The sequence below is a fragment of the Eucalyptus grandis genome, chromosome 7 (genome assembly GCF_016545825.1).
Source record: "Eucalyptus grandis isolate ANBG69807.140 chromosome 7, ASM1654582v1, whole genome shotgun sequence".
NCBI lineage: Eukaryota > Viridiplantae > Streptophyta > Magnoliopsida > Myrtales > Myrtaceae > Eucalyptus > Eucalyptus grandis.
Genome location: NC_052618.1, coordinates 5,395,320 through 5,422,773, shown reverse-complemented (window position 1 = coordinate 5,422,773; position 27,454 = coordinate 5,395,320). Strand labels below are relative to the sequence as shown.

At 38.0% G+C, this 27,454-nt stretch overlaps 2 protein-coding genes and 1 long non-coding RNA gene across 24 annotated transcripts; 2 read left to right on the top strand and 1 right to left on the bottom strand.

The window, feature by feature from the left end:
• Positions 1-3,008: 3,008 nt before the first annotated feature.
• LOC108961146 lies at positions 3,009-27,454 on the top strand. Of its 22 annotated transcripts, XR_005552847.1 has the most exons (16): positions 3,011-6,300; positions 8,569-8,821; positions 8,929-8,993; positions 9,382-9,634; positions 9,741-9,805; positions 10,979-11,679; positions 12,373-13,071; positions 13,181-13,897; positions 19,243-20,095; positions 20,270-20,608; positions 21,143-21,304; positions 22,356-22,577; positions 23,699-23,757; positions 23,849-24,089; positions 24,281-24,450; positions 24,621-25,348. XR_005552847.1 is itself a non-coding variant. In XM_039316617.1 (9 exons), the coding sequence occupies exons 6-9, from the start codon at positions 11,494-11,496 to the stop codon at positions 15,122-15,124; spliced, it is 1,692 nt and encodes a 563-aa protein (XP_039172551.1). In that variant the 5' UTR covers positions 3,009-6,300; positions 8,569-8,821; positions 8,929-8,993; positions 9,382-9,634; positions 9,741-9,805; positions 10,979-11,493; the 3' UTR covers positions 15,125-15,158. The 22 variants fall into 22 exon arrangements, 1 of the variants encoding a protein (XP_039172551.1); XR_005552839.1 differs by lacking the exon at positions 23,699-23,757; XR_005552845.1 differs by having other exon boundaries at positions 23,699-24,089.
• LOC120295772 (probable disease resistance protein At5g43740) lies at positions 3,524-4,687 on the top strand. The gene has a single exon (XM_039317337.1). It carries the CDS (start codon positions 3,524-3,526, stop codon positions 4,685-4,687), a length of 1,164 nt encoding a protein of 387 aa, XP_039173271.1.
• LOC108960963 lies at positions 14,840-15,969 on the bottom strand. The gene is made up of 2 exons (XR_005552859.1): positions 15,271-15,969; positions 14,840-15,166 (listed from the first exon to the last, which is right to left on the bottom strand). It is a non-coding gene; the product is annotated as an uncharacterized LOC108960963 (long non-coding RNA).

The window sequence follows — 27,454 nt, the reverse complement described above, 5'->3', positions numbered from 1 at the left end:
ATTAATTAGATATGGGGGTCTAAGTTAGCCCAAGTCTAACATGTCAACAAGTAGTTCAATATCAAAAACTGCAAATCAATATATAAATTAATGACAATGTCATTTTAGAACTGTGAATTGAATGATATTATGATTACCATCACTAAAAACATATCAAACACTCTGTAATTTTGACATGAATCAAAATCTTAATATGGTAAATAGGAAAATTTACCGGCTAAGCAGTTGAATCAATAGGACAGGGCCACACAGTAGCACACGAGTGCATACTAAAATTTGGATTTGATGAATTTGTTCCTTCCAAAACTCAAGCAAAAAGGAAAATGAAGAAAAGATAAAGAGCCTTTACAGACAAAAAAGCACAATCAATGCTTTGGAATTTTGATAATGCTTGTTCCTTACCTACGGAATGTTTCTGGCACTTTAATACAAAACCGTTCGATTGATATTACTAATTCTCAACCGTCGATTATCAGCTTTTCCAGTTAAAGGTTGCTGTGTTTCGACGCTTCCGTTCCTTCACCACTTCTTTGAGTGGGTCCGTTAATTTGTCTTTTGACTTCTTTATTTAAAAGTACTTATTCTTTCGTCCACTTGGTAAGATTCCAAGCGTAATTCATCGAAGGCATCTTGATATCAAGCACACGAATACTATCTATATCTTTTCTCGGGTTCTTGGGTATTGATAAGTTGATGTGGTTACTGGACAAGAAGGTCTAGATAAGTTTATAGTCATTTTATAGAGCGGAATCTACTCCTTGAAGATATGAGTACTCGGTATTCATTTCCAACTTTTTGCTTTTGAAAAGTAAAAGAGTGATAAAGGGCAATCAGTGTCAACAATCCCCCGGGCATTACCATAGTCTAAAAGTATGGTAAGGAGGAGCTTCCAAACTTTACTGTTGGAACCAAAACCCCATATATGTAAGAAGTTATTTTCTCACTTCCTTGTTTCAGTTTACATTATTTGTAAATGAAACCACATTCGAGTGAGCAAAGTCTATTTTTGTTGGTTTGGGGCGAAAAATTCTCTTAAGGTTTCGGTGCTTTGCACTTGAGTAATTTTGACATCAATACTGCAATCATAACAATCAATTGGAAGAAAATGATTATTATGATCATGGCATTAGAAAAAGAATATCAAGCATTGTCTAATTTCTGACGTGAATTGAAGTTTCAACATGGTAAAAGGAAAACTTACCACTGAAGTACTTGAATCAAAAGGACGGGCCTGAAGAAAAGCACACAAGTGAATAAGAAGTTTTGGATTTGATAACAATCGTTCATTATGCAACTCAAAGCAAAAAGGAGAAAAAGGAAAAAAAGTAAAGAGCCTCAACATTCCAAGTTCTTACTTTACAGTCTTTTCTTGTGACATCCTATAAAAGTTATTGTTTCCAAGAAAGCAGCCAGACATTATCACCAGAATACCATGATTGAACCATTCATGCAAAAAATGGGTTCGATATGTATTCTTTTGTCCAATAGAGCTCTGTCATTGAAAAAGAAAAAAAAAAAGCAATGCATGTTGCTCACGACCAGAAGATGCAATAATTTAACTAGACTTTGGATAATGGGGTGTCCCCACTCCCCACTCCCACTCCACTTCTACCAAAGATGTTTTATAAGAAAAGCTAAAAAGACGAAAGCGTCAATTATTCGAGAATGACTTGGCACAAGGAGCACCACACACGAGAGACTTTGGCTATAATGTGGATTTGATAATTATACTTGTTCTTTCTACTTTTGTGATTGAAACATTACGTAAAGAATGATTCGGCATTTTAATACCAAATCTCAGCTGTTGATAGTCGACTTTTCCAGCAAAAGGAGTAGCTGTGTTTCAACGCTACCCTTCCTTCATCCACTTTTCTAGTGGCTCCGTCGACTTGTCCTGGATGCTTCACTGAGAATTGCTTCATTGAACCGAAAGCAAAAATTCACGAGGCTATAAAAGAAATATTTCTCTAGTGAGCCTTCCATTCCATCAGAACCTTTGAAAAATAGTTAAGAAAATCTTCTAAATTAACTATACATATAGACAAACACACATTTACGCTCCCAATTTAGCTTAAATCACATCTTTCATGTAAGCTGACCAAAATGTCCTCCACACATAAGTGTACACTTAAGCATTAATAGACCCGCCTTTTATTTCAAAAGAATATATTTGCCTTTTTCATTTTCTCTCAAATCTATTGTCTTGCGTCTTTTCTTATTTACTGTAGACTCTTGATAAGAGATTTTGATATGAATCCTCTCACTTACTCTTCTTATTTCAGAATTTTTTTTATACAAGAATCTATCTTAAGAGCATCTTCAGCCTATGAATCACCAACATCAATAATATCCATATAAATATTTATAGAACCATCCATATTAGTCATAACTTTCAGAAAAATGATTCTTTTTAAAAAAGTTCAAAATTATTTTTCAAAATATGATAAAGTATGAATGCTTGGATTAGAAATTCTGTGATTGGGTACAGATACTCTAACGTTGGTTCCCAAGCCCTTGATAGCGGGATCGAGTCTATCGAGGTCAGGTTCCTGGACCTCAATGCCCATGCCTAGGTCATTGACTCTTGAGTCCAAATCTATTGAGGCGAGGCTCGCGATTTCTGTGCTTTCTGCCTTGGTATATGTTGAATATGTAGGTGTTATATACATTTCAAATTCAAATTCACGCAAGCGAGCGCATGCAAATATCTATGAAAATGTCTACTATCATGAGGAAGAATAAAGTTGCCCTTTAATGAATTTTCTCAAGTACTTTGCAAGTTCCGAGGGTCGACTCGTGCTTTCTTTCTGCCTCTGCCTTGGTATATGGTCCACATGATAAATTGAGTTGATGGCAGACTAAGCAAAGTGACATGTCACGTGTTCTCTTTCGTCAAACGGTACAATAATTGCTATTCTACGTCATGTCACGTGGATGGCTTAAGTCGAATCGTTTGTTTACTTTTTAATAGCTGATAATCATCTCTTTCTTTCTCCATTCGATCGCTATTCCACGCTCCCCTTCATCCATTTTTGGCGCTCGAATCTCTTCGCCATCGTTCGTCTCTCGCTCTCTTTCGCTCTTTCTTCATCTCGGCACACCCATTCTTCCTCATCCTCTTCCTCCTCTTCAGTATCTGCTGCTCTTTTTCATCGTTCGATTGCCTGTTCTACGCTCCCCTTCCTTCGTCCTTCTTTGGCACTCGAATCTCTTCGCCTTGTTCGTCTCGCGCTCTGTTTCGCTCTTTCTTCTCCTCGGCACACCCATTCTTCCTCATCCTCTTCCTCCTGTCTTCCTCCTTTTTCTGTGCTCAAATCTCTTGGCTTTGTTCGTCTCTTGCTCTGTTTCGCTCTTTCTTCTCGTCGGCTCAACCATTCTTCTTCCTCCTCCTCCTCCTCCTCTTTAGTTTCTGCTGCTCCTTTTCATCATTCTCCCTCTCCGTCTCTCTTTTTCTCGCTCTTTCTTTCTTAAAAAAAAAAAAAAATCAAAGAAAAATGTCGGCAGATTCTGTCGTTGGTATTGGATGGGATGTCTTGAAGAGCTATGTAGTTGTTCCCATCGAACGTGGATTCGGATACGTGATCTCCTCCAAGAGATTCGCCAACGTCTTCGGGGGGAAGTCCAGAATCTGGAGAACGAGGTTCTGAGGGTCGAGGTTCTTGCGGAACAGGCTAGAAACAATGTTCGGAAATTCCACGTTGTCTTCACGACGTGGAAGGAAAGTGCTGACAAGGCCTTGGAAGAGGCGCCAAAGCTGTTGGATGACTTCGAAAAGGCGACCAAGACTTGCTGCTACGGGACTCTTCCCGACCCCAAATCTCGCTACCAGTTCAGCAGGAAGGCCGAGGGCAAGATCGAGGTCATTAAGCAACTCACTCAAAAATGCAGCAGATTCAACGCATTGAACGACATCTCCTTCATCGATCCTGCTTTCACTTCTTCTGCCTCGAAGTCGATTAAGCTTGGGGATGATGGCGTCTTCGAATCCAGAGCTTTGATGATACGGAACATCATGGGTGCTCTTGCCGACGACAGTAATAGTGTGGTCGGGGTTTATGGGATGGGCGGGATCGGCAAGTCCACCCTTTTAGTGGATGTTGAAGGGAAAATAAGAGAAGAAAAGTCGTTTGATTGGGTAGCTAAGGCGGACGTATCAGAAAATCCGGACATCAAGACGATTCAAGGAGAGATTGCGGACGCCTTGGGCCTTACTAAGATAAAGGAGAAAGAGACTATCAGCGGGCGAGCGAAACTTCTGCACGAGAGGTTGAAAGACGAGGAGAGGGAGAAAAAGAAGGTCCTCATAATACTGGACAACCTGTGGAAGGGGCTCGACTTAAACAAAGTCGGCATTCCTTGCGGACACGACAACAAAGTCATAGGATGCAAGTTATTGTTAACGTCAAGAGATCGTAATGTTTTGCGAAGTGAAATGGGCTGCGACAAGGACTTCCCCCTTGGTGAGCTGGAGGAGGAAGAGGCAAGAAGTTTGTTTGAGAGGTGGGTGGGAGACAAAGTTCATGATGACAAGTTCAAACCCTTGGTGGATGAAGCGCTCCACAAATGTTTTGGTATGCCTTTCCTAATTGTCCATATGGCAAAAGTTTTTAAACTTGCTGATTTACCTGAATGGAAGAATGTTTTGAAACAAATCAAGCTGTCTAAAAATGAAGAATCGGGGAAGTGATAAATGAGAGGTTGCAATTGAGTTATAAAAATTAAAAGCTGCAGAGAAGTCATTGTTAGCACTCTGTGTTGCTTGTGGCACCTCTAAGCCCTCTTTTGAAAACTTGGTGAGGTACGGTGTGGGTTATGGGCTATTTCGAGAAGATGACAACATGGAAGAAGCTAGAGAGAGTTTGAAATCAGGGATTTGTAGTCTTCAAGCCTCCTCCCTTTTGTTAGAGGATGGAGACGCTTATGGTTTCAAGATACATGACTTGGTTCATGAGTTTGTTGCTTCGGTCGCTTCAAGAGATCACCCTCTTCTCATTTTGAAAGATAAAGATAAGTCAATAACAGAGTTGTCGAAGGACAAGCTCAAAAGTTGTAGGGCAGTATGCTTTCCATACATTGACATGAAGGAGCTTCCCCAAGAATTAGATTGCCCTGAATTGCAGATCTTTTTGTTGTTCACAAACAATGAATCTCTTAAGGTCCCATATTCATTATTTCGCTCTATGAGGAAACTCATGGTCTTAAATCTCACCGGGATAAGTCTCACTTGCTCTCCTTCATCGCCATTTCAATTCTTGGAGAATTTACACACTTTGTGTCTTGACAATTGTTCGTTAGATAATGTAGCCATTCTTGGCAAGCTGAAAGGGCTACAAATTCTTAGTTTTGTGAACTCCAATATTCATCGATTGCCAAAAGAAATTGGGCAACTGGTAGAGCTGAGGTTGTTAGACTTAAACTATTGTCCACAACTTGAGATAATTGAACCGGGTGTACTTCGAAGCTTGATCAAGTTAGAGGAGCTGTACATGAATAATAGCTTTGATCGATGGAATACCGTGGACCAAACTCAACCAGCAAATGCTAGTCTGATTGAGTTGAATCACATGAATAATCTCCACACTCTTGCATGTTTCCATTCCTAATCCGAGTGTGCTTCCAGAGGACCTAAACGTCGAGAAATTAACCAAGTATAGGATCCAAATAGGTAATGTGTGGCACTGGTGGAGTGAGTGCAAAGGATCGAGGACATTGAAGCTCAAGTTGGATCCATTAGGCAATGTTCTTCGGAAAGGATGCATTCAAAGTATCTTAGGCAAAACTGACGATCTGTCTTTGGACAAGTTGGACAGAAATGAGCAAAGTGTTTGCATGTTATCCCAAAAAGGTTTTCCAGAATTAAAGCATCTACAGGTCAAAAATAATTCCTCTATCCATTACATCCTCCAATTGCCATCCCATACACATTTTACGATGTTGGAGTCATTACTTCTCAAGGATCTCATCAACTTGGAGATGATATGCAACGGCCATATCTCCAAGTCCTTCAGTGCATTAATAGTAATACAAGTCGAAAGGTGTGACAAGATGGAAGTATTGTTTCCTCTTTCAATGGTGAGAGGACTTCCACAGCTAGAAAAGATTAATGTTGTTGATTGCAAGCGAATGCGGGGGATTGTAGATGCTGATGACGGTGGCAAAGTTGAGTTGCATAATTTGCTTGGATTGAAATTGCGTGACTTGCCATATATTAAGAGCTTTTTCACTATAGGGATGGCTCCTTTGAGTAGCACATCACACGACAAAGTTGGCACTCAAATTGCATTCTTCAATGAGCAACAGGTAACTTTCCATCAAAATAATATAATACTTATTACTATTTCCTACCTTTGCTTATTAGATGTAACATAGATTATGATGCTTATTTATTTTGTTATTTTCAGTTTATTATCTTCCTAATTACCTTATCGTTCACGCCTTCTCTGTAATTAGTTAAAGTAATCTTCCGTTTCACTTAACTGTGTAGAAATCCAACTATTTGTATGAAATCCATGTAAATTTAGTTTGTGATAGGTTTTGAATTATTTTCAACTAACATGGTGCAAGTATATCTATATTTACAGGGTTTCATAAAGCAAAATTGAAGAGAATTTCAGCACTAAAGTATTCCATGAGTACATAATTTTTAATCTTTGAAATGAATTCCACTGAATTTAGTTATCAAACTTTGTTATTATCCACAAAATGTATAAAATAGGTGACTTTCTTGAAAACCAGTATGAAGAATGGGAAGGAGGACTGGTTTTTTAAATAAAAGCAACTATACTAATCTAATTGATGCGCATCTTTTTGTATCGTGTTTAAATAAGCATTTAGTCATTGCATAGGCCCCAAAATTATAAGAATACAGACTTTTGTTCATAGTTTTTTTTTTTTTAAAGTGAAAGTAGTCCTTGGCAATTGTATGACTTTTTGTGCATAGTTTTTTAGGCCTTGGCAATTGTATGATTTTTATTATGCCACACGAAAGTCGTCATTGCAAATTTGAAATTCTTGCCGTTGGATTTCCAAAGTGATCTTTACATTTCTCTACTCCATACGGCGGAATCAAGGCCAAGTTGTTACAATATCAAATGATGGAACTTGATGACTTGATGGAAAATCCATTGTCTGAAAGTCCAAGTAATTTTATAGAGACTTACTTCAAATGTTTTGACTGGCCTAGTATTTTAATTTGGCTACTTGGTATGTCTTTGTTTAATTTCCAAAGCTTCAAGTGCTCCACAATTTAATCTTCAAGAAATATGTGGCGAAATTTGAGGTTTCTTTTTGTTGAGTCCATCCAATTTAGATTGTGAATATTATGTAGCTTTGATATCTTATCAAGAAAAACCGGTGGTTGCCCAGTCTTGTGGGACCATATTTGGTCATTGCAATTTCTCTCCATGGCAATTTACAAATCTAAATACCAAATGCTTTAACTAAATGTCTTCACATTTGGCCTTTAAAGTATGTATGGATACATTTGTACACAAATCCACAGTTTGTGTTTAATATCCTGTTAAATTGGTTATTGATAGCAATTTATTAACATTAAAAGAAGTTAAGTGAACTAAGGATAAATAATTGTCCAATTAAGGAAAGCTCAGGGGCTATTTTATATGGGAAGTAGTTGCTGCCGGTGGAGCCTTTTGGCTCATTGCATAAGATTGCCCTTTATTTGTGGCGCGATTATAGCTGAAGTTGATGGTGGGGCCCAAGACTCACGCCATATATTAGTTTCCCCGTCAGTAAAGAGTCGTGGAGATTTAAGTTGATGGTGGGTCCCTTAAGGTAGCGTGTCTAAGTATCTCCACTTCAACCTCGACTTTTCTACTTCGCATGCAAGAGAGGAATTAGATTGGGAGGGTTTGCAAAGAGGCTTTGGGGTTTTTAACTTTCAAGGGTTCTAAATCTTCGTTAAAGAATTTTACTCTTGCCTTGATGCCTTCTCATTTTGGGCGTAGAAACTAGGGCTGCATAAATCTATGGGAATATAATGAAATGTTTCTAATAACTGTAATAAATCTCATCCAACGTTGTAAAGAGGTGGAGTCGATGAAAGTAGCAGTGGAAGGTTGGATTGTCGAGGATGAAAGTAGTTGAACAAAGAAACACACAGAAGTTAAACTTGTCGTAATAGATGGGAGCAACGGGTGATGGCAAGGTAGATGGGAGATTTCGAGTAATGTTGCAGAAGAAAGGATTTTCTCAAGTTAAGTGGTGAACTTTTGAAGAAGACTAGTTACTCTTTGCCAAAAATAAAAATGAGAAAAGAAAATAAGGCTTTCCATTGTAAGTTATTCTTCAGAAGGAATAAAAATCGCTCACTAATCAAATTAATCTCCACAATCATTTTCCAAGTAAAGATCGGAGAAAGATTCGTTATATTGTTTAGCAACGGCACTAGTATGGAGATTTTCTTACTCCTTTTTTTTTTTTTTTTTCTCTTTTTCCCCATTTTGTGCGACTTAATAATGCCCCTCTTCTTGGCACACGTATATTAACATTTTGGAAGTTCCTAAATTTGTGATTTAACTAAATCACCAATTCCATGAGTGAACATTGCAGGTTGCCTTTTCGAAATTGGAGACATTAGAAGTCTAGGGCTTGGATAACATCGAGTTTTTGTTTTCCCCATCCATGATTAAATCTCTCGCACAACTGAGAGATCTACGGGTATCTTCTTGCAAGAAGATGGAGGCGATCATTACGGAGGAAGAAGGGTTGGGATTGGAAATATCAGAAACTCCGGCATTCCCAATGTTAACTAGCTTAAACTTAAATGATTTGGAAAGTTTGATGTGCTTCTCTCGCAAAAAGTGTAAGATTGATTTTTTGTTTTTATCACTAAATACCTTCCTGTAGATATGTTCATACTTGCAATACAAATGGCAAGATTCTTTTCATCCATGGAAAAACTGATGACAGGTTCACGAGAAGCTCGGAGTCAGGACCGCATCAAATCATACTGCACTACACTCTTCAGTCAAGAGGTACATGATTAACGTTATGTCAAAATATTATATATAACAAAAGTATTAAATATGCAAAAGACAAAGCATAGCCAACATAAGAACTAACTAAATAAGGCTTTCCATTGTAAGTTATTCTTCAGAAGGAATAAAACTCGCTCACTAATCAAATTTATGTCCGCAATCATTTTCCAAGTAAAGATCGGGGAAAGATTCATTATACTGTTTAGCAACGACACTAGTATGGAGATTTTCTTACTCCTTTTGTTTTTTTTTTTTATTCTCTTTTTTCCCCTTTTGTGTGACTTAATAATGCCCTCTCTTCTTGGCACACGTATATATTAACATTTTGGAAGTTCCTAAATTCGTGATTTAACTAAATCACCAATTCCATGAGTGAACATTGCAGGTTGCCTTTTCGAAATTGGAGACATTAGAAGTCAAGGGCTTGGATAACGTCGAGTTTTTGTTTTCCCCATCCATGATTAAATCTCTCGCACAACTGAGAGATCTACGGGTATCTTCTTGCAAGAAGATGGAGGCGATCATTACGAAGGAAGAAGGGCTGGCATTGGAAATATCAGAAACTCTGGCATTCCCGATGTTAACTAAATTAGACTTAAATTGTTTGAAAAGTTTGATGAGCTTCTCTCGCGAAAATTGTAAGATTGATTTTTGTTTTCATCACTAAAGATCTTCTTGTGGATAAATTCATCCTTGCAATACAAATGGTGACATTCTTTTCATCCATCGAAAAACTTATGATAGGTTCACGAGAAGCTCGAAGTCAGGACCGCATCAAATCATGCTCCACTGCACTCTTCAGTCAAGAGGTACATGATTAATGTTATGTCAAAATATCTTATATATAACAAAAGTATTAAATATGCAAAAGAAAAAGCATAGCCAAAATAAGAACTAACTAAATAACTTTCAAAGTGTACTCTAGTTAAAAATATTTTAAAGAAAATGAGTGGTGTACAAACATAAGTATTGAGAGTTGCCGACATGTATGAGTTGCAATTTTTTAATTTTAATTTCTCCAGAAATAGTTTCCATAAAGATGGTTAAACATCTCTTATGGTACCTACACAAAGCATGAACAAGTAATACAACTGCCAAACAAGATCTCTAAAAGCTTTTTGATGTTCATAGGAAACTCAAAGCTCTTAGCAACCTCGCATGTATGGCATCGACATTGCATGCATGCACATTGAAAGCAATTTAAGAAACAATGGAGAGGAAAGTGATAGTAATGTTCAAGAAGCTGTAGATGAAGGGCCTTTAAGATACTCACTTGACTTCATTTGCTCTTAAAAGATCCCCTTTTTTGCCCCTAATTGAAGGACGCTTTAGTCTCCCTTAATTGCACCAGCAAAAGGTATTGAGCCCTCTCCGTCACCAAACTGAGCAAGAATCTAGGGTCCAGGGCATCCGAATCACTCTTTTAAGTTTTAACATGAATTGGAAGACCAAAGTGATCATTCGGTGACTTCTCTAGGTGCACTGCAATTCCATTTAATTATTTCATCCATATTGTAACTTAAATTACCGTTTCTAAGTGATTTAACAAAAGCCACGTATACTAGCTATTTCATTCTTGGGTTAGCAAAAAGAAAAAAAAGCACAAATTGTGATTAGATTATTTTGGGAAATTGACTCAATTCAAGAGAGGGGGTGATTTCATTTAAATTTGAGATTATGAGAGATAAATGTGATTATATGATAGTTAAGGAGCATATCCAAATTACCATTTTGCCATTGTCAACAAAATCCGGTCAGAATTCCCACTTTTTGTTTTGTCTGCAGTAATTCCAAAAGCCTTCTAGATCAACATTCTTTTTTTCTTTTTTTGGTCAGAGAGTCATCGACATATTTGTATGGACATTTGTGCAACTTAAGACAGAATCACCAATTTCATGATTTCGAATTTTACATATTGACACTCATCTATCATGGAAGTTCATGACTAACTCAATCATCAATTCCGTGAGCAAATATCTCAGGTTGCATTTCCTAAATTGGAGGCATTAGATATTAGTGACTTGGATAATTTTGAGATGATATGGGACAATAAAGTTGCTGTGGATTCTTTCTCCAAGCTAAAAACCCTTCGTGTGGTTGATTGCAATAAGCTTGTGAGCGTAGTTCATTCTACCATTCTGAGACAGCTCTTGAGCTTGGAAAGATTGGATGCAAGAAGATGTGGTTCGCTTGAATTATTTTTGAACTTCGGACACTGAATCATCTAGATGGACATCCTATTGCTCTTCCATTAACAGAACTGACGGTATCAAGATTACCAAAGCTGAAGTGCATATGGGATAAGGAACTCCATTGTCAAGTTAAATTCCAGTGTCTACGTTCTATTAGCGTTTCAGGATGTGAGAGCCTCACCTCTTTGTTTCCAACCTCAGTAACCAGAGATCTAATACAACTTGAGAAGTTGGCGATCGATGAATGTGGCATTGTAGAAATCATCAAGAGTGAAGAAGGACTAGTTTCCAAGTTTGTATTCCCAATGTTAACCTCCCTTGAGCTTGAGTGTTTGAGAGAGTTGAAGTGCCTCTACAAAGGAACACATACTTCCCATTGGCCGGCATTGAAGACCTTGAAGGTGCATGGCTGTGACAAAGTGGAGATACTTGCATCACACCTTGAGAATGAGATGCCACTTGATAAACAACCTCTCTTGTTGATAGAAAAGGTATGACCCAAGATTACTTGTTTTGCTTTGATGGTGATTATTTGAAGTGATGATTATGGTCACAACCAAGCATCTCATACAAGTAGCTCTACATAGAAGATGGACACTATACGACTCACCTTCAATCTATGAAAATATTTCAACATCGAAACATCACATGTTCTTCAAGTGCTGACTGAACATTCTTGTTAGATGTATCCAATGCATTGTTGTTGGTCCACTTTTAATAAAGGTTTAGGCTAATTCCAATAGTTTTGCTCTCTCCTAAGTGCCATGAAGATGAAAACACGTGGCACATGTTGTGATCTTTGTATGGTACAAATGTGTTGTCCGACTTGAATCCTTTAATGATTACTAATGTTTTGCTAAAAACAGAAAGATGTGACATTATTGTTGATATTAATCACTGAAATTGGTGCAACTGTAATTGACGTAGAAGTTATTTTCACAAGGGATTTATCTTTAGAATCATGAATGTGACAAGTAACTTAAGCTCAAATATGGATACAAGTTGAATATAAAGATCATTGATAATGTTTGTTTGATGTAGGCACAGTTCCTTTTATTGAATCACGTGAGGCTCAACATTTTATAAATGTAATTATTGCGCGCAACATGCAGGACTTATGTCATAATACATGAATGCTATTTTAACCAATCTGGCTTTAAATTCTGATTTGACTATTTTCTCAGGGCGCATTCCCTAATCTCCAAGAGTTAAAGTTGGATTTATCGAAACGGATGGAGATATGGCATGGGCATTTTCATGATGGAGAATTCTTTTGCAAGCTTAGTTTGCTTAAGCTTTGTCATCTCTCCCAAGAGTCTTCAATATCCACATGTCGCTTCGTTGAGAGTTTAACCAACTTGGAAGAGCTTGTTGTATGTGAATCTTATCTAGAAGACCCAAGCAGCAATGAGGAAGCCATAGAAGGCACGAGTCGTGAGATGAAAGTAATATTACCCTTTTCAAGATATATTCAACATCTGCAAACTCTAGATGTGTCATATTGTGATGGGTTATCAAAAATGCTCACACCGACAATTGCTGAAAATTTGGTGGCACTCACAAAATTGAGGATAAGTAATTGTAGAATATTGACAGAAATCATTAATGATGAGAAAGGTGGGGATGGCCGTGTGGTGGCTTTCAATCAACTGAAGTATATGGAGCTTGATGGGTTGATAGGGTTGAGAAGTTTCAGCTCGGGTGGATACACTTTGATGTTCCCGCTCTTGGAAGATATCATTGTGACTAGATGTCCCAACATGAAGTTTTTCTCTCAAGGACCAATGGAGGCATCAAAGTTAAAGAGAGTTCAAGTATCAAAGGAAGCATGGTTTTGGGCAGGAAACCTCAACATCACCATCCAGAATATGTTTGAAGAAATGGTACGCACTAGTTACCAAATTCCATGTATTTGGACGGTTTTGATCACTAAATGAATAATAGCTTTTTGCTAGCTAGAAGTTTATGCTTAACGATGCATTTTTTTGATAGGGCACGTTTGCTGGAGTAGAGAAAATGTTGCTATCTGAGTTCCCTGGGTTGATTGGAAAATGGCACAACGAACTTAATCCCATCAAGTCGTATTGGCAACTAAAATCAGTGGTGGTAGATAAATGTCCATCATTTATTAACGCTATTCCATCCAGATTGATGCTTGTCTTAGACAATTTGAGCTATTTGCAAGTGCGTGATTGTGAGTTGCTTGAAGAAATATTTGATTTGGAAGGGCTGGAGGTTGTGGAAAGCACTCGAGTACTGCCTCAGCTACGGGAATTGAACTTGGTCAATCTACCAAAATTAAGGCGACTGTGGAACAGAGATCTTCAAGAATCGCTATGCTTCAATTCTCTAGAAAGTCTCATCCTTTATAATTGCAGCAACTTGGGACATGCTTTCTCTCCATCAATGGCTCAGTGCCTTGCCAATCTTGAACTAATGGAAATAAAGGAGTGTGGTCAAATGGAAGGAGTGATCGTAGAGGAAGAAGCAAAGGGAAGCGCAATGAAGAAGATTACATTCCCAAAGCTCCAGCGGATGACGATGGAATACTTGCCCAATTTGACTTGTTTCCTCTTGGGAAAAAATCATATGCTGGAATGCCCCAAATTAGAAATGATGATAATTGCCCATTGCCCCAAGATGGAAAGTTTGATTGGGCAATCTCAGATGGAGGATGACCACAGCACCCCTTCATTTTTCACTTCCCAGGTCAGTCTTTCAAATAAATGCGTCTTTGGTGTTTCATTGGGACTTGTTCTCGTAGTATTGGACAATGCACGGTATGATGCAAATTTTGTGCTTGTGCCAATTTATATACATAATCTTCTAATATTTAAGATGAAGATTAAAAATATTCTAATCCTCAATAAATATTACTATTATATGTACATCTCCATATCCTATTAGAAGTGTTAAGTTGGTGTAAGTTTATGAAATCATATCATATGCAGTACTTTAGAATTAATCATCGAGGTTCCTAAAAAAGTTATCACAATAACCATATAAAAACATTTACTTTTTGCAATTTCAATTATAAAGAACTAAAACAGAAAACATAGAATGGCATCTAAAAATGGCAGAAAAAATATTAAGTATCGCCCCTTCATATTTATTTGCGTGGAAGCAAACTATTGTCATTCTATTAAACATGAAGAAAAGGGAAAAGTAAAACTTCATAATTGTAAAAGCCAATTTCACAAATTGTTTAACTATTACAGCTCATTATACCATAATTAGTGGAGCCAACTTTTGTATTTCTTAATAATCATCTATGCTTGAGCGAGGTCTTGATAATAAAAAAAAATAAAAATAAAAAAGGTCAATATGCATGAAGTGGTTCGCCTTCCTTGTTCGTAAATCATATTTGAATAGCTATACTCCAACAACCTATCAAATTATGCACCTGTATTATACAATAAATTTTAACTTTGGTTTATCATATTGAGTGATAATTAGTGTGATATTACGCACAATCTATATTTAGTAGGAGAAAATGCAGATTACTTTTTCCAGAAAAAGAAATGGCTTAAAAAAGGAAAAAATAAAAGAGAAAAAAGGACATCTGGATAATAAATAGTAGCAATTCCAAGGGCGGTTGCTGACATTGCAAGTCTTATTTCATAACTAGATGACAATATTTAGTCAATGTCCTAGTTAAAATGAAAATATTATAAATCAGAATAAATTATCCGACCAACAACACCACCCAAGGGAAAATATTAGGGGCATTAAATACACTGCATAGGATTCGTATTGAATCATCCGCATACTGACACGTGGCAACGCCGGACCCACTTGTCAGTTGAGCGATTAAAATTTTTGCTCCCCCTTTCTCTTCAATAACAGCCCATCACTTGGAAGCTCTGCTCTCCTCCTCCTGGTATGGCTCTGCTCCCTCTCTCTCTTTCCTCCGCGAAGGTGCATCTCTATACGTGAACCCCACCACCGCCTTGGCCTCCATCAGTTGCTGTGCGCTCACTGAAAAACAAAAACAGAAAAAGGAAGAAATTAGACAAAGTCTATTTGGTGTTTTAGACTTCTCCCCCCTTAAGAATTGTTCTCTCTCAGCCATTTCGGTTCACCTTGATCCTCCTTTTCGCAACGAGGAAAAAAAAAAGTGAACCAAATCTACAGAGTCAAGTAATAGTAACTCTTCTTTCTTCCCCTCGCCCCCTTCCTCTACTTTCTTTATTTGGGGCGATTGATTGGGTGGTCCGTCCAATGGTTGAATCGGAAGCTTCGGAATCGCTTCTCTGAAGCTCGCCTCCTCTCTAGGCGCGTGCATGCGTGGGTTCCGAGTGATTACGCGAACCGGAGCTTGTTGGTTATGGTGGATCGAGGTGGATCTCCGATGCGGAAGCGATTTCAGCGTCGATTCGGTCGGGGCGTTGATTCCGGCGAAGAAAAATTAAAAGTTCTTCTCTTCAGCCCTCTCTTGCTCCTCCTTCGTCCACAGCCGCCCGACCTCCGCCCCTCCTCTGTTATCACCAACGGCGGAGTCACTGGCGCCTTGATTAGGCTGACCCCCGCTATGTCCAAGCCGAGCATGGCCTACTTCCTCTGTTTTGTCCGTCTCATAGTTCTACAGATCTCGAAATCTGGCCGTCCATAGCGACGGAGTTGCAGATCTGGAAGTCGACCACCGCCGCTCGCAGCCATGGACGAGCCGCTGTCGCTAGAGACATGGTTGCAGATCTGGAAGTCCCGTCGCGAGCAACGATGGCTTATGGACTGCCATTGTCCCCTCCGTCGTCGCCCGCGATTGGCTCGTGGTCGTTGCCCGTCCACCCTCCATCGTCGGGGTTGGAGTCGTGCCTCCGGACTGAGTCATCTAGTATCGTCCATGGACGCAAGCCTAGCTCGTCCATGGCTCGCCAGGAGGCTCCTCCACAGATCTGGCGACCGCAGCTTGTCCATGGCCATGAGTCTTGACGGCGAGTTTGAGATCCCTTCGTCCATGGACTGCGAGGTCAAACGGCAAAAGAAAACAGAGAGAAATAGATGTCAGGGAAGAGCGGCCATGGACGAGAGGCGTCATGAATGGGTAGACCACAGACACGATGGAGAGGGTTGGACGCTCGGCAATGGTCGCCTTGGACGCGACGCCGGCAACTCCGCCGGTGGCGATGGCTGGGGGACGGGGGAAGGTTGGGCTCAATGTGGCTGGAGATGGAGGAGAAAGCGTAGATGGAGAAGGAAAGTGAGGGGAATTGAGATTTTTTATATTGAGTCATCTGACCAAAAAACAGTCAATATTTAGTTAATGTGGTAGCTACATAAAAAATTAAAAATAAATGGACTCAATCATCCAGTCAACACTTCCATTCCGCCTCATGAAGTTCTCCTCATGTGAAGACTAAACGCAGTAAATGACGACCTCCTCCGGCACTTCTTTTTTTGGGTCGAAACTGAGGCACTTGAAAATGCGCATCGATATCATTTTTTTTTTTTTTATTACAGATTCTATACAAGTTTTGTTTTGTTTTTTTCCCGACGGATGAAATCCTTTTTTTTTTTCCTTATTCTAATACTTTTGCGCAATTCTTTCTATCGTTTTATACTAGTAGAATAGAATGTTTAATTATAACAAGTATCTACACATCTGTTTACTTTTTAATTGTAAGAATTATCACTAATTATTTATTTATAATGTCATTTGCATGGATAAGTTGTTATATAATACCTAGCCCCACATTCTAAGAATATTTCAAAAAGTCATTATAACACTCAATCAACGATACTAATAAATTTGGGGAAGTATGAAAATAGTCATATAATCTTTTGGTAGTGACAAGTTGTGATAGAATTGTTTTCATTTTAGTGTCAAATATGAGTTGTCATATAATAATTGATTTCTCCCACATTATTAGATAATTTCAAAAACTCATCAAAATCCTCAATTAAGAATATTGATAGATTTAAGGAAGTGTGGAAAGTCATTTTTTTTTTTTTTTTTTTTGGTGACAAGTCGTAATTGCATTAATTATATTGTAACCAAATGAAAAATATCAATACTTACTTTTCAATGGACAATTCATCGAGGTCATGATGTAGCAAAAAAAAAAAAAAAAAAAGCACTCTTGATTTTCTCCATACAAACAAAATGCGATCAGCGGGTGCACACCCACTTTTTGCCAAAGGGTGGACCACTCGTACACCACAAGATTCTATTTTTATTTTTTCACCTCAAATCTGAATAAATATTATTTCAAGGATGTTATTAATGGTCCAATGTAAAACTAGTAAATTGTCCCAACTTGCTTTTGCTGAGATCATAACATTATGTTATTTATTCAAGTCGTTATGTTGCCCATGCCTATTAAGAAATTATTTTCTTTCAATACAAAAATTTTCCATGCATAAAAAAGAAAAAGGTTGTGAACAATTGAAGTTACTATATTTATTTTTTATATCCGGTTCATATAAATTTCATGACTATTTTCATATCCTTGGCCTTAGTCATCATGACTATTTTCTTTGGTCGATCAACTTGTATAAAAGCATCAATCAATTCTTGGCCCCTCCCTATTTATGTCCCTAACAAAATCTTGAGTTCTCATGATTTGTGAGAACAAGGGAAGTCTAGAAATTCCTTCTTTAAGGTCATAACTCAATGCAATCACATTCATTGTGTCATTTTTTTTTCTCAATATGGCAGGTACAATTTCCTAAACTTGGGTCGATGGATCTCTCCCACATGGACAATTTAAGCAAAATATGGACTGACACTCCTCAAGAAACTCTTACTTTTGATTGTTTATGGAAAGTGGAGGTTCGGAATTGTAAGGGCCTTGAAAATTTGTTTCCGTATTGGGTGGCTACAAGTTTAACCCAACTTGAAAACTTCAAGTGGAGTCTTGTGAGATCGACGAAATAGTCGCTAGTGGGGATGACACTCCATGCTCCAATACTACTCAAGATCTTTTCCCAAAACTAACCTCTTTGGTGGTACATGACATGCCACGACTCAAGAGCTTTTGTCCTAAGTTACCCTCTTTGAATTGGCCATTATTGAAGGAATTACGAGTGACTCATTGCGACAAACTGAGCATGTTATCCTTTGCGGCATCCATGAACAGTTGGGCTCAAAGAGATAATCAACAAGACCTTTCAGATCAAGAAGCACACTCTTCATTTGAGCGGGTATGATTATAGTTGCTCTCCCTTAGTTTCTACTTTGTTCTTTAAAGCAGTCACTAATATCATATCCATTGCATATCATGTCGCGTTATGATGTTATAGAAAACATGATCTCCCTACCTATTAGTTTGTCGACAACATTAAGATATTTCTAATATCTTACGTACACTTCCATTTGTGGACATGCATAAGATATTCCATTACCTAGAGTTACAAAAAATTTACAGTATTCTATTGATAACAGAATATATTCCTAATCTAACCTAATGGTGCTCTTGGGCGACATCAATAAGGATTTGACAAGAGGCCCTCTCCATTATTGACACGTGTTGCACACTTGAACTTTTATATTCTTTCATTTTCTACAAACTCTAAAAAAATCAATTCAAACAATTTTTTTATAACAAAAATAACATTAGTACCTTAGTGCACTATTTTCTACTGTATTTTTTAATACACTAGTCGTCATGTTATCCTGTTATAATACTATAGAAAACTAGAATCCCTTTTGCTATAAGTTTGCAGACAACATAAGATATTTCTTATATCTTAAGCATACTTCTAAATTTATGGACCCCATATGTTTTAGTGACATCTTGAGTGCATCCCGTTACATAAGATTCCAAAGAAGATAAATTTTTGTCAACAAGATAAGATATTCCTTACAAAAGATGAATTTAGTGAGTGCAGGGATCTTGAATTTAGATTCACTCTATCCACTTGACCAGACCAACCTCTACATGAGACTTTTAAAAGCTTGAGTCTTGAACACAAGGTTCTTGAGATATAATGAACTTTAAGAAGAGGACCACTTTCCATGCGAATCATCTTAGTAGGTTTACCTTTTACAGCACGTGATTTATTGTCGAAACTTTGTTGAATTTACTTTTCTTGTTGTATTGGCAATTCGACAGGACTTTCCCAACTTGGAGAGACTTTTATTAGTCAATAACAATATTCAGATGATACAAGATGGAAATTTTTCGGATGACATGTTCAGTAAGCTAAAAGCACTAACACTAGCATGCTTTCATGATAAAAAGGCTGCCTTTCCTTCCATATTCCTCCTAGAGAGATTTCAGAATTTACAAAGCCTTGAAGTCTTATGTAGCTCCTTTGAAGATTTATTCCCGAACGAAGGGCTTGTTGAAGAAAGGAAACATCCGGTGCTTGAAAATTTAAGAGAACTTAAGTTGAACAAGCTACACAACTTAAAGTGTGTGTGGAGAGAAGACTCTTTAGTGTCGAAAATTCTTCAGAGCATCAAAACATTTCAGGTTTGGGATTGTCCCTGTTTGACAACAATATTTCCAACCGAGACATCCTTCCAGAATCTGACAAATTTAGTGGTGAAGAATTCCTCTGGATTGGTACATCTAGTAACGACTTCAACAGTCACAAATTTGGTACATCTCACTTATATGACTATAATAGGATGTGAAAGAATGAAAGAAGTAGTGGCCGACGATGGAAACAGAGAAGGAAAAGTGATTTCTTTTGAAAAGCTAAGTTGGTTGACACTTGAACATCTGCCAAACTTAGAATGCTTCTCTTCCATCCCAAGTTGCATCTTTAGGTTCCCATCCTTATAAATTAAAGTGGAAGAGTGTCCGAAAATGAAGAACTTTTCTAAGGGTACACTAAGCACACCAGAACTAGTTTATGTGTCACTGTTCAGATACAATTGGAAAGAGAATTGGGAGAAGGGTGATGATCTCAATACAACCATACAGAAGTTAGCAGCATAAATCAATGCACATAGAATTGGTAAGATCCAATTGATGTCATTCTCTCATCCATTTTTTTTTTTACTTTAGTATTTCGGCAGCGCCGCAACTTTTATAAAATTTTTCTTTTTGTGACTTTTCTATTATTGATTTCGTCAAATCAACATCACCGTCAACCCTATCGATGGATCTCGGCTCATCCTTAACTGAACAGTAGGAAGCAAAGCGGGTCTCTCCTTCTCCTTCTCCTTCTTGACGCCAAAGGCTCTTTCTCCATCTTTCTTCTTCTTCTTCCTCCGTGGAGCGAAACTGGGGGAAGCCTCTGCTGCCTTCACAAAGGACGGAGCAAAAATGAAGCATCAGGAATTGCCAGGACTGCGAGAAGCGAAGCTGCAATTAGCGGAGCGGAGCCAAGTAGATTCAACCAGACGCTGTCGTTGTCGCCGTCATCACCGCCGGAGGTGGCACAACCGAGTCTGGACAGTCAGTCGTCCACTCACTTCATCAAAGAAGAAGAAGATCACACTCTCTCCGCATCTGTATCCGACAAATGGTAAGTTCATGTTTCTTCCGATTTTGGTGTATTATTGTGCGTGAATTAGGGCTCTCTTCTTCAAATTCGTTCCACATTCGAGTCTAAAAACAGGAGTTACTCAAACAAGCAATATATTGCCCTTAAATCTACATCTTCTGTGCTTCCCTCCCGAGCATTGGCGAGATTTCTGCGTGTTTGACCTCTCATAGATGGAGATGATATATTGTGTTCAAGGTCTCATGTTGAAATTTCTTTAGGGAGAGATATCTCTGTAACATCATATACAAATTTCTATCAGGAAAAAGGGAGAAATCATGGAACTTGAAAATATTCCGAGAATTGCATGCCTTGTCAAAAATCTGAAAAGTCACTTTTACGCCTTGATCGCAATATAGTCTGGATTGTCCGAGGAATCACCTGTAATCTTGATTGGTTAAGTGATGCTGGAAGGATAAAATTTATCTCCAATTTATGCTAAAATCTTTTCATAGCAAGTCAAACTAATGAAGTGTACTTGAAACTGTCTCTAAAGTTGTCGTTTTTTAAGTACAGGCAGGTCCAAACATTCGAGCAGATTGAGGCATCCTGAGCTGGTTTTTTATGGTCCCATGCGCCCAAGGCCTCTCACTGCTCTTACATCGGCCAACAAATTTCAAACGGTGCATCCCTTTTTCAAAGGTGGTGATGAGGTCTTCTTATGTTAAGTTTGGCTTGGTATGATCCCACGCTTGTTGAGTCGAGCTCATGTCTGAAAATCAAACATATGGATGTTGTTTATATCTTTGCTTATACTCTGGTTTATATCCAAGTTGACTTAATGTAATAAACCACATGACATGTTATTTTCCTTGAATTGTTCATGGGTGTATGTTTAAAACCAGGTATATATCTTAACAACGAAGTAGTTGAAGCAGGTAAAAGAATGAAAGGACGGTTATCGGGACATAAGCTGGTGGTCAAGGTTTGAAAAGATAACAATTGTCTCCTTTTCTGTGGATAGATGTTTTGGAAAGCAATTGCTGGAGCAAGTGTTAAGAATTAGAATCCAAGTACTCTTATATGGAGAAATTTGACAATGTTATTCAATGCTGTAAAAGTAGTAATTATATAAATCATACAAGGGGACCAGTTGATACGGACAATCAAATTGCAAAGAATGTTGCTCCCTCCGTGGCTCAAGGGAAAGACCTAAAAGATAAAAGGGTGGCTAGTTATGATTCTGAAGTTTGATTGTAGATCTTGATGACTCTTATTATTAATGTCAAACAGGAGATACTGTTTTATTCTATTATATTAATAAGATATTTGAGGAAAAAAATAGATGAGTTTACTTTGTCAAATTGAATCAGTAGTTTGATAAAATTCGAGCTGCAGTTAAAGAATTGAACAGCTTAGATTGAAATTTTCACTTCCATCCATTTTCCAGTCATCGATGTCTTTGCCTTTTCCCCTGCACTTGTGGTTTGTGTGGCTGAAATTCACGGTCTCAAATATACATAGGACATGGAAGGCCTTTTCTAGTTATGTACGCTATGCACTCCAGGGCGTATATCTTGACATTTGACCTTGGGTTGCAAGTTGAGATTGTTTACTAGTATTATATGGTTTATTTTCAATTAAAACTCCTGAAACTAGCAACTACTGCCTTAAATTCGTATTGTGTGATTAGATTCTTTCAGTAGTGTATGCTTATGTTTTGGTCTTTCTTCACCATAAGTTGGTTTTTGACCATAAATGGGGACTCTGCTCCTGTTCAATTCATCAGGCAACATAATCTGGAAAAAAAGTAAATTGCAACTCTCAGGTATTCAGACAAGTCATGGACGTTGAAACTCAGGAGCCATGGACGTGGACACAGGGGGGCCTTTTTTTCTGCTGGTTGGCCCACATTTGCTAGAGAAGCTTATCTGCATGTGGGAGATGTTGTGTGTTTGAGCTCATTAATGGGGAGGATGTGTGTTCAGAGTCTACATTTCCACTAGAGCTGGTAAGGACTTGGTTTACATTGATTGAAATGAACTCTGGAAGTGTCACTTTGGCTCATCCAAAATAAATCCTGTATTCATAGTTATATCTCCTTTGGTTAGCCTTGGTGAATCAATGAAGTATACTTCTTCCATTCCTATTGTGTTTGTGAGGTTTGCAATAATCCAGATGCTCACTCATTAATGTAGCATCCCAAATCTAAATGAACCGAAAAAGATGGGATTCAAGATCAAAGCAAAAGTTAAAACCTGAAATGCTCATCATGAGAATTCAGAGGTGTGACTTGTTGGTTTCTAAGTTATGCTTATGTGTACAACCTCACATTCTTTTTCTTAGTCTCTCTCCAAACTTGTGAAATTCTCCTAATAATCTTTTTGTATATTGATTTGGTGGCATTATGATTTAGGAGTTGCTAAGTGTAGTAATCAGTTGTGTCTAACATGAAGAACATGTAGACGTTAGTACCATGATCACAGGGACTGATGTGTAGATCATTGTAACTCAATACAAGGTTGACAGTCGTACCTATGAGAATTCTCCTTTTTCTTTTGTGCATATCGAACCAAACAGTCTAAATGTCAAGTAGCCCTCCTGAGCAAGTTTTGCATGGTTCCACATGTCCGTGGCCTCCCATTGCTCTTGGAAAAACTAGAGAATTTGAATTGGAGGATCCACTTTTGAAATTGGTGATGTGGCCACTTTTATTAAGAAGAGAACTGCAGTAAGGGCCTATGTCCTTTCATAATTGGCATATCTCAACCATGATGCCATCTACATCTTGCCCTATAGTCTAATGTTTTCCCATGTTGTTTTGGTTTTTACTGTAGATGTTATTTTCTTTGAAATGTTTATGGTTTTATGAGTAAAATTGGGGCAGTTTTGATTTTGAATTTTTATTTATTTATTATGGATTCAGAAGATTACAGATTCTTAAATAATAGATTGTACTTTTCTCATTAATCAGGTCTAAAGAAGATTGCTTTTATTCATAGAGTAAGAGGATGTGGTGGACATGATCAGTGTTAGCAACTCCTGAAGCGTTATCATGACGATTCAAATATTGTGTACATTATTGTAGAGTCTATGAGCACTGTATTGAGACACTTTAACTTCAAACTGCAGGTTGGAATTGAAGACTTCTATCAGCCAGTTAACACTGTTAATAGAATTTCCTGAAACTAGTAAATACTAGCGTATATTAACATTTTGTTTGCCTTTTCTCTCTATTGTTTGTTTGTATTTAATCTTTTCCTCATCATGCTACATTGGCAGAGTGTTCCTTGTGAATTCATAAAGAAGTACATTCAGAAGAACCAGCAAATCGCTACTCTTAGGTATCTGAACAAATCACGGCTGGTGCAGCTCAAGACCTATCAACACCATTATCCAACATCTCTGTGGTTGCCTCATGTTGGTGAGAGAAGCTTATCTGGATGAAAGGGATGTCTGCATGCTTGAGCTCTCATTGATATGGATGATTTTCTGGTCAAAATCTCCATCGCCAATTATGCTTGTAAGGACCTCATTTAGGTTGATTGAGGTGAACATTGGAAGCGTCACTTGAGGCTGTATATTAGTGAAGCAATTTCTACCTCATTTATTCAGTTGCAACAAATCAATTGAAAGTGAACTTGCTTTTGGCTTTGCTTCTCTTTCTTGACCTACTTACAATCTTATCAGAATTCTCTTTTTTCTTTTGTCTAGGTCAGAATAGATAAGTCATGAATGTCCAGTGAGCCCTCCTGAGCAAGTTTTTTCATGATTCCAAGTGTCCAAGGCCCCTCACTGCCCTTAAGGAAGCTAGAGAATTCAAATGGGAGTATCCCTTTTTCCAAACAATGATGTGGCCATCTTTTCTTAAGAAAGAAGTGGCGGTAAGGCCCAAATCTCCATTCATAATTGGCATATCTCAATTAGGCATGCCACCTATTCTATATTTATGCGCCCCACCATGCAAATTTTTTCCCACTTTAAATTGGTTTTTATAGAAACACAGGATTATGTTATCTTCCTCGAAGTGATCATGGCTATATTTTTTAAACAGGCATCTTAACAACTGAGTAAAGGGACTAGGGAAAAACAATGAGTCGGGACAGTAATCAGGAAATAACCCAGTGACAGGTGGGTGCAGAGACAAGATCAGAGGCTTGAGAAAGGCAATAACAACCATAAGTTAGGAATTTAATGGTTTTTAATTGAAGTATAAATTCCTCCCAAAGATGACTACTTAGTACTTTCTCTTGCTGCCTAGGCTTGGGAATAAGAGGCGACACGAAATGTCCAGCTTAAGCCATAGCTACTGCAACAGGCCTAGGCTTGGCATGACTGAGTTCACTGCAATAGCATGGCAACACTAGTCGGGTGTTGCTCCCTAGCAACAAATGGTTTACAAGAGCTACTATTGCAAGCAGGTTCAAACTTGTGGTCGGAAATGAAGGGAAGGTAGTGCGGCCTAGACCTCAAAAATTAGTGCCACCAACTCGATGGTATGAAAAGAAGAAAAGAAGATCACTTCTTTTTGGCCAGGCAGAAGAAGATCACTTACTTTTTGTGTATATGTGTCCATTTAGGACCCGATGTGCAGCTTTTCATGTTTGCTCGATGCATATCACAATGCAAGATTGGTGACTCAGATATTCACCAAATTCAACATGTCTCTATATTGATTACATGTATTTAATGTAGAGTCTAAGAGCACAGGATTATGATATTCTGATTTCAGATTGCAAGTTGTGATTCAAGGCCATTTCATCAAGCCTTTTAGACTGCTAATATGGACTTTGGAAACTAACAACTACTAGCATAGATGTACGTCTTGTTTGCCTTTTCGCTTTGGTGTATGCTTACATTCCTATGTCTTATCATATAGTGGCTGGTCAAATGTCTTCATGGGCAGAGCGTTCCTTATAAATTCATAAATACATGCATTCAAGAAAACCAGCAAATTGTGGTTCTTGGGTACTCGGACACATTGTGGCCGGTGACCATCAGGACCTATTGATGCTGTAGCGAACTTCTGTGATGGTTGGTCCAAGTTTGTGAGCCAAACTTGTCTTGAGTGAAGGGGATGTCTGCGTGTTTGAGCTCAATGAGAGGGACGATGTTTAGGTTGAACTGGGATTTACATTGGAAGCCACTTTAGGCCTTATACTAGTTGAAAGCAATTTCTGCCATTATTCTATTGTGATGAAACGAGATAAAAGTGCACTTATATTTGTAACCGTGCTCTTTTTTTTTTTTTGTTACGATCTTATCATTTCTAGGCCTGCACACATTTCCTACTTTGGGTATCTCTGTTGAGCTTGTCGCGCTTTTATCATTGCCTTTTTGAAAAGGATCTCTGGTTCAGCACTCGCCTTGGTTCAAGGTTACTGAACTTGGTCTTTGTATTACAAAAGAAAGTCAAAAGTGACCTGTTTTAGTTCTAGAAGGGATATGGAAATTTATACAACATACCATCACTCATGGTCACCTGATAGTTTTCAAATATGGGAGAGACAGACTCTATACTCATTATCCCCAAGCAGTGATGAAATTGAAAACCCAGAGAGTGAATTCCATATAAATCTTGCCCTATGGTCCATTGTTTTCCCAAATTGTTGTGGTTATTCATCGGAATCACATGGATGTTATTTTCCCTTAAGTGTTAATGGCTATATGTGTAAAATTTTGGTTTTGAAATTTCATTTTGTTAATTTATGGATTCATAAGATTACCAATTTTAAAACAAAAGATTGTATTTTTTTTTAATACTAATCAGGGGTAAAGAACATCACTATTATTCATAGGCTAAGAGGATGTGGTTCAAAATAGTGTACACTACTGTAGAGTCTATGAGCACTGTCCTAAGACATTTTGACTTTAGATTGCTGGTTGAGGATTAGTTAAGACTGTTGATTGACTATTGATTGAAACTCCTGAAGCTAATAAATACAAGCATTTACTTACATTTTGTTTGCCTTTTCTCTTTATTGTTCGTTTGTATTTATTCTTTTCCTCATCATATATTGGTTCACAAATATCTACCTCGGCAAGAGTGTTCTTTTCGAATTTATAAAGAGATACATTTATAAGAACCAGCAAATTGTGACTTAAGTATTTAGACAAATCATGGTTGGTCCAGCTCAAGACATCTGTTATTCGGCAAACCTCTCTAGTGGTTGGCCCACGTTTGTGAGAGAAGATAGTCTGAATGAAGGGGTTTCCTTGTGTTTGAACTCTTTGATAGCGACAATTTTATGTTCAAAGTCTCCATCTCAATGCTGCTAGTAAGAACCTCACTTACTTTTGGATTTGCCTCTCCTATTTGATCCAGTTAGAGTCTTACCAGGATCATCTTTTTCTTTTGGGCAGGTCAAGAAAAACAGTGTAAATGTCCAAGAAGCCTTCCTGCGCAACATTTTCATGGTTCCAAATGCCCAAGGCCTCTCACTGCTCGTGAGAAAGCTAGGGAATTCAAATTGGAGTATCCCTTTTTTTCTAAACGGTGACTACTTGGTGCTTTCTACGGCTGCCTAAGCTTGGGAAGAAGAGGTGACGCAATATGTCTAGCTTAAATACTGCATCATGCCTAGGCTTGGCATGATTGAGCTCATTGCAACAGCAACACTAGTCGGATACTGTTCCCTTTGCAACAACTGTTTCAACTAGGCTAAGGCATTCGTTAAAGTGACCATAAAAAAGCAAACTGTTGGGTGAAGCTCCCAGGTGAGCATGTAACTTGAAATTAAAACGAATTCCCATGGGTCCCATATGATCTCTCGAGGTTTTGATAGTTCTGGGTGTAGTGATCTAATAGTCATTCAAGCACGAAATTCTTACAACCGATCTAATCCACTTGGAGTATGGAAGATCATTCAAAGTAAACCTGACCTTTGT

Bases quoted from the DNA above. Each gene is read 5' to 3' on its own strand.
- LOC120295772 (XM_039317337.1), top strand. From the start codon at position 3,524: ATGGGATGTCTTGAAGAGCTATGTAGTTGTTCCCATCGAACGTGGATT.
- LOC108961146 (XM_039316617.1), top strand. From the start codon at position 11,494: ATGTTAACCTCCCTTGAGCTTGAGTGTTTGAGAGAGTTGAAGTGCCTC. The intron at 13,072-13,180 runs GTACGCACTAGT...TTTTTTTGATAG, and splicing joins AGAATATGTTTGAAGAAATG to GGCACGTTTGCTGGAGTAGA. The intron at 13,898-15,034 runs GTCAGTCTTTCA...CTTCAATAACAG, and splicing joins CTTCATTTTTCACTTCCCAG to CCCATCACTTGGAAGCTCTG.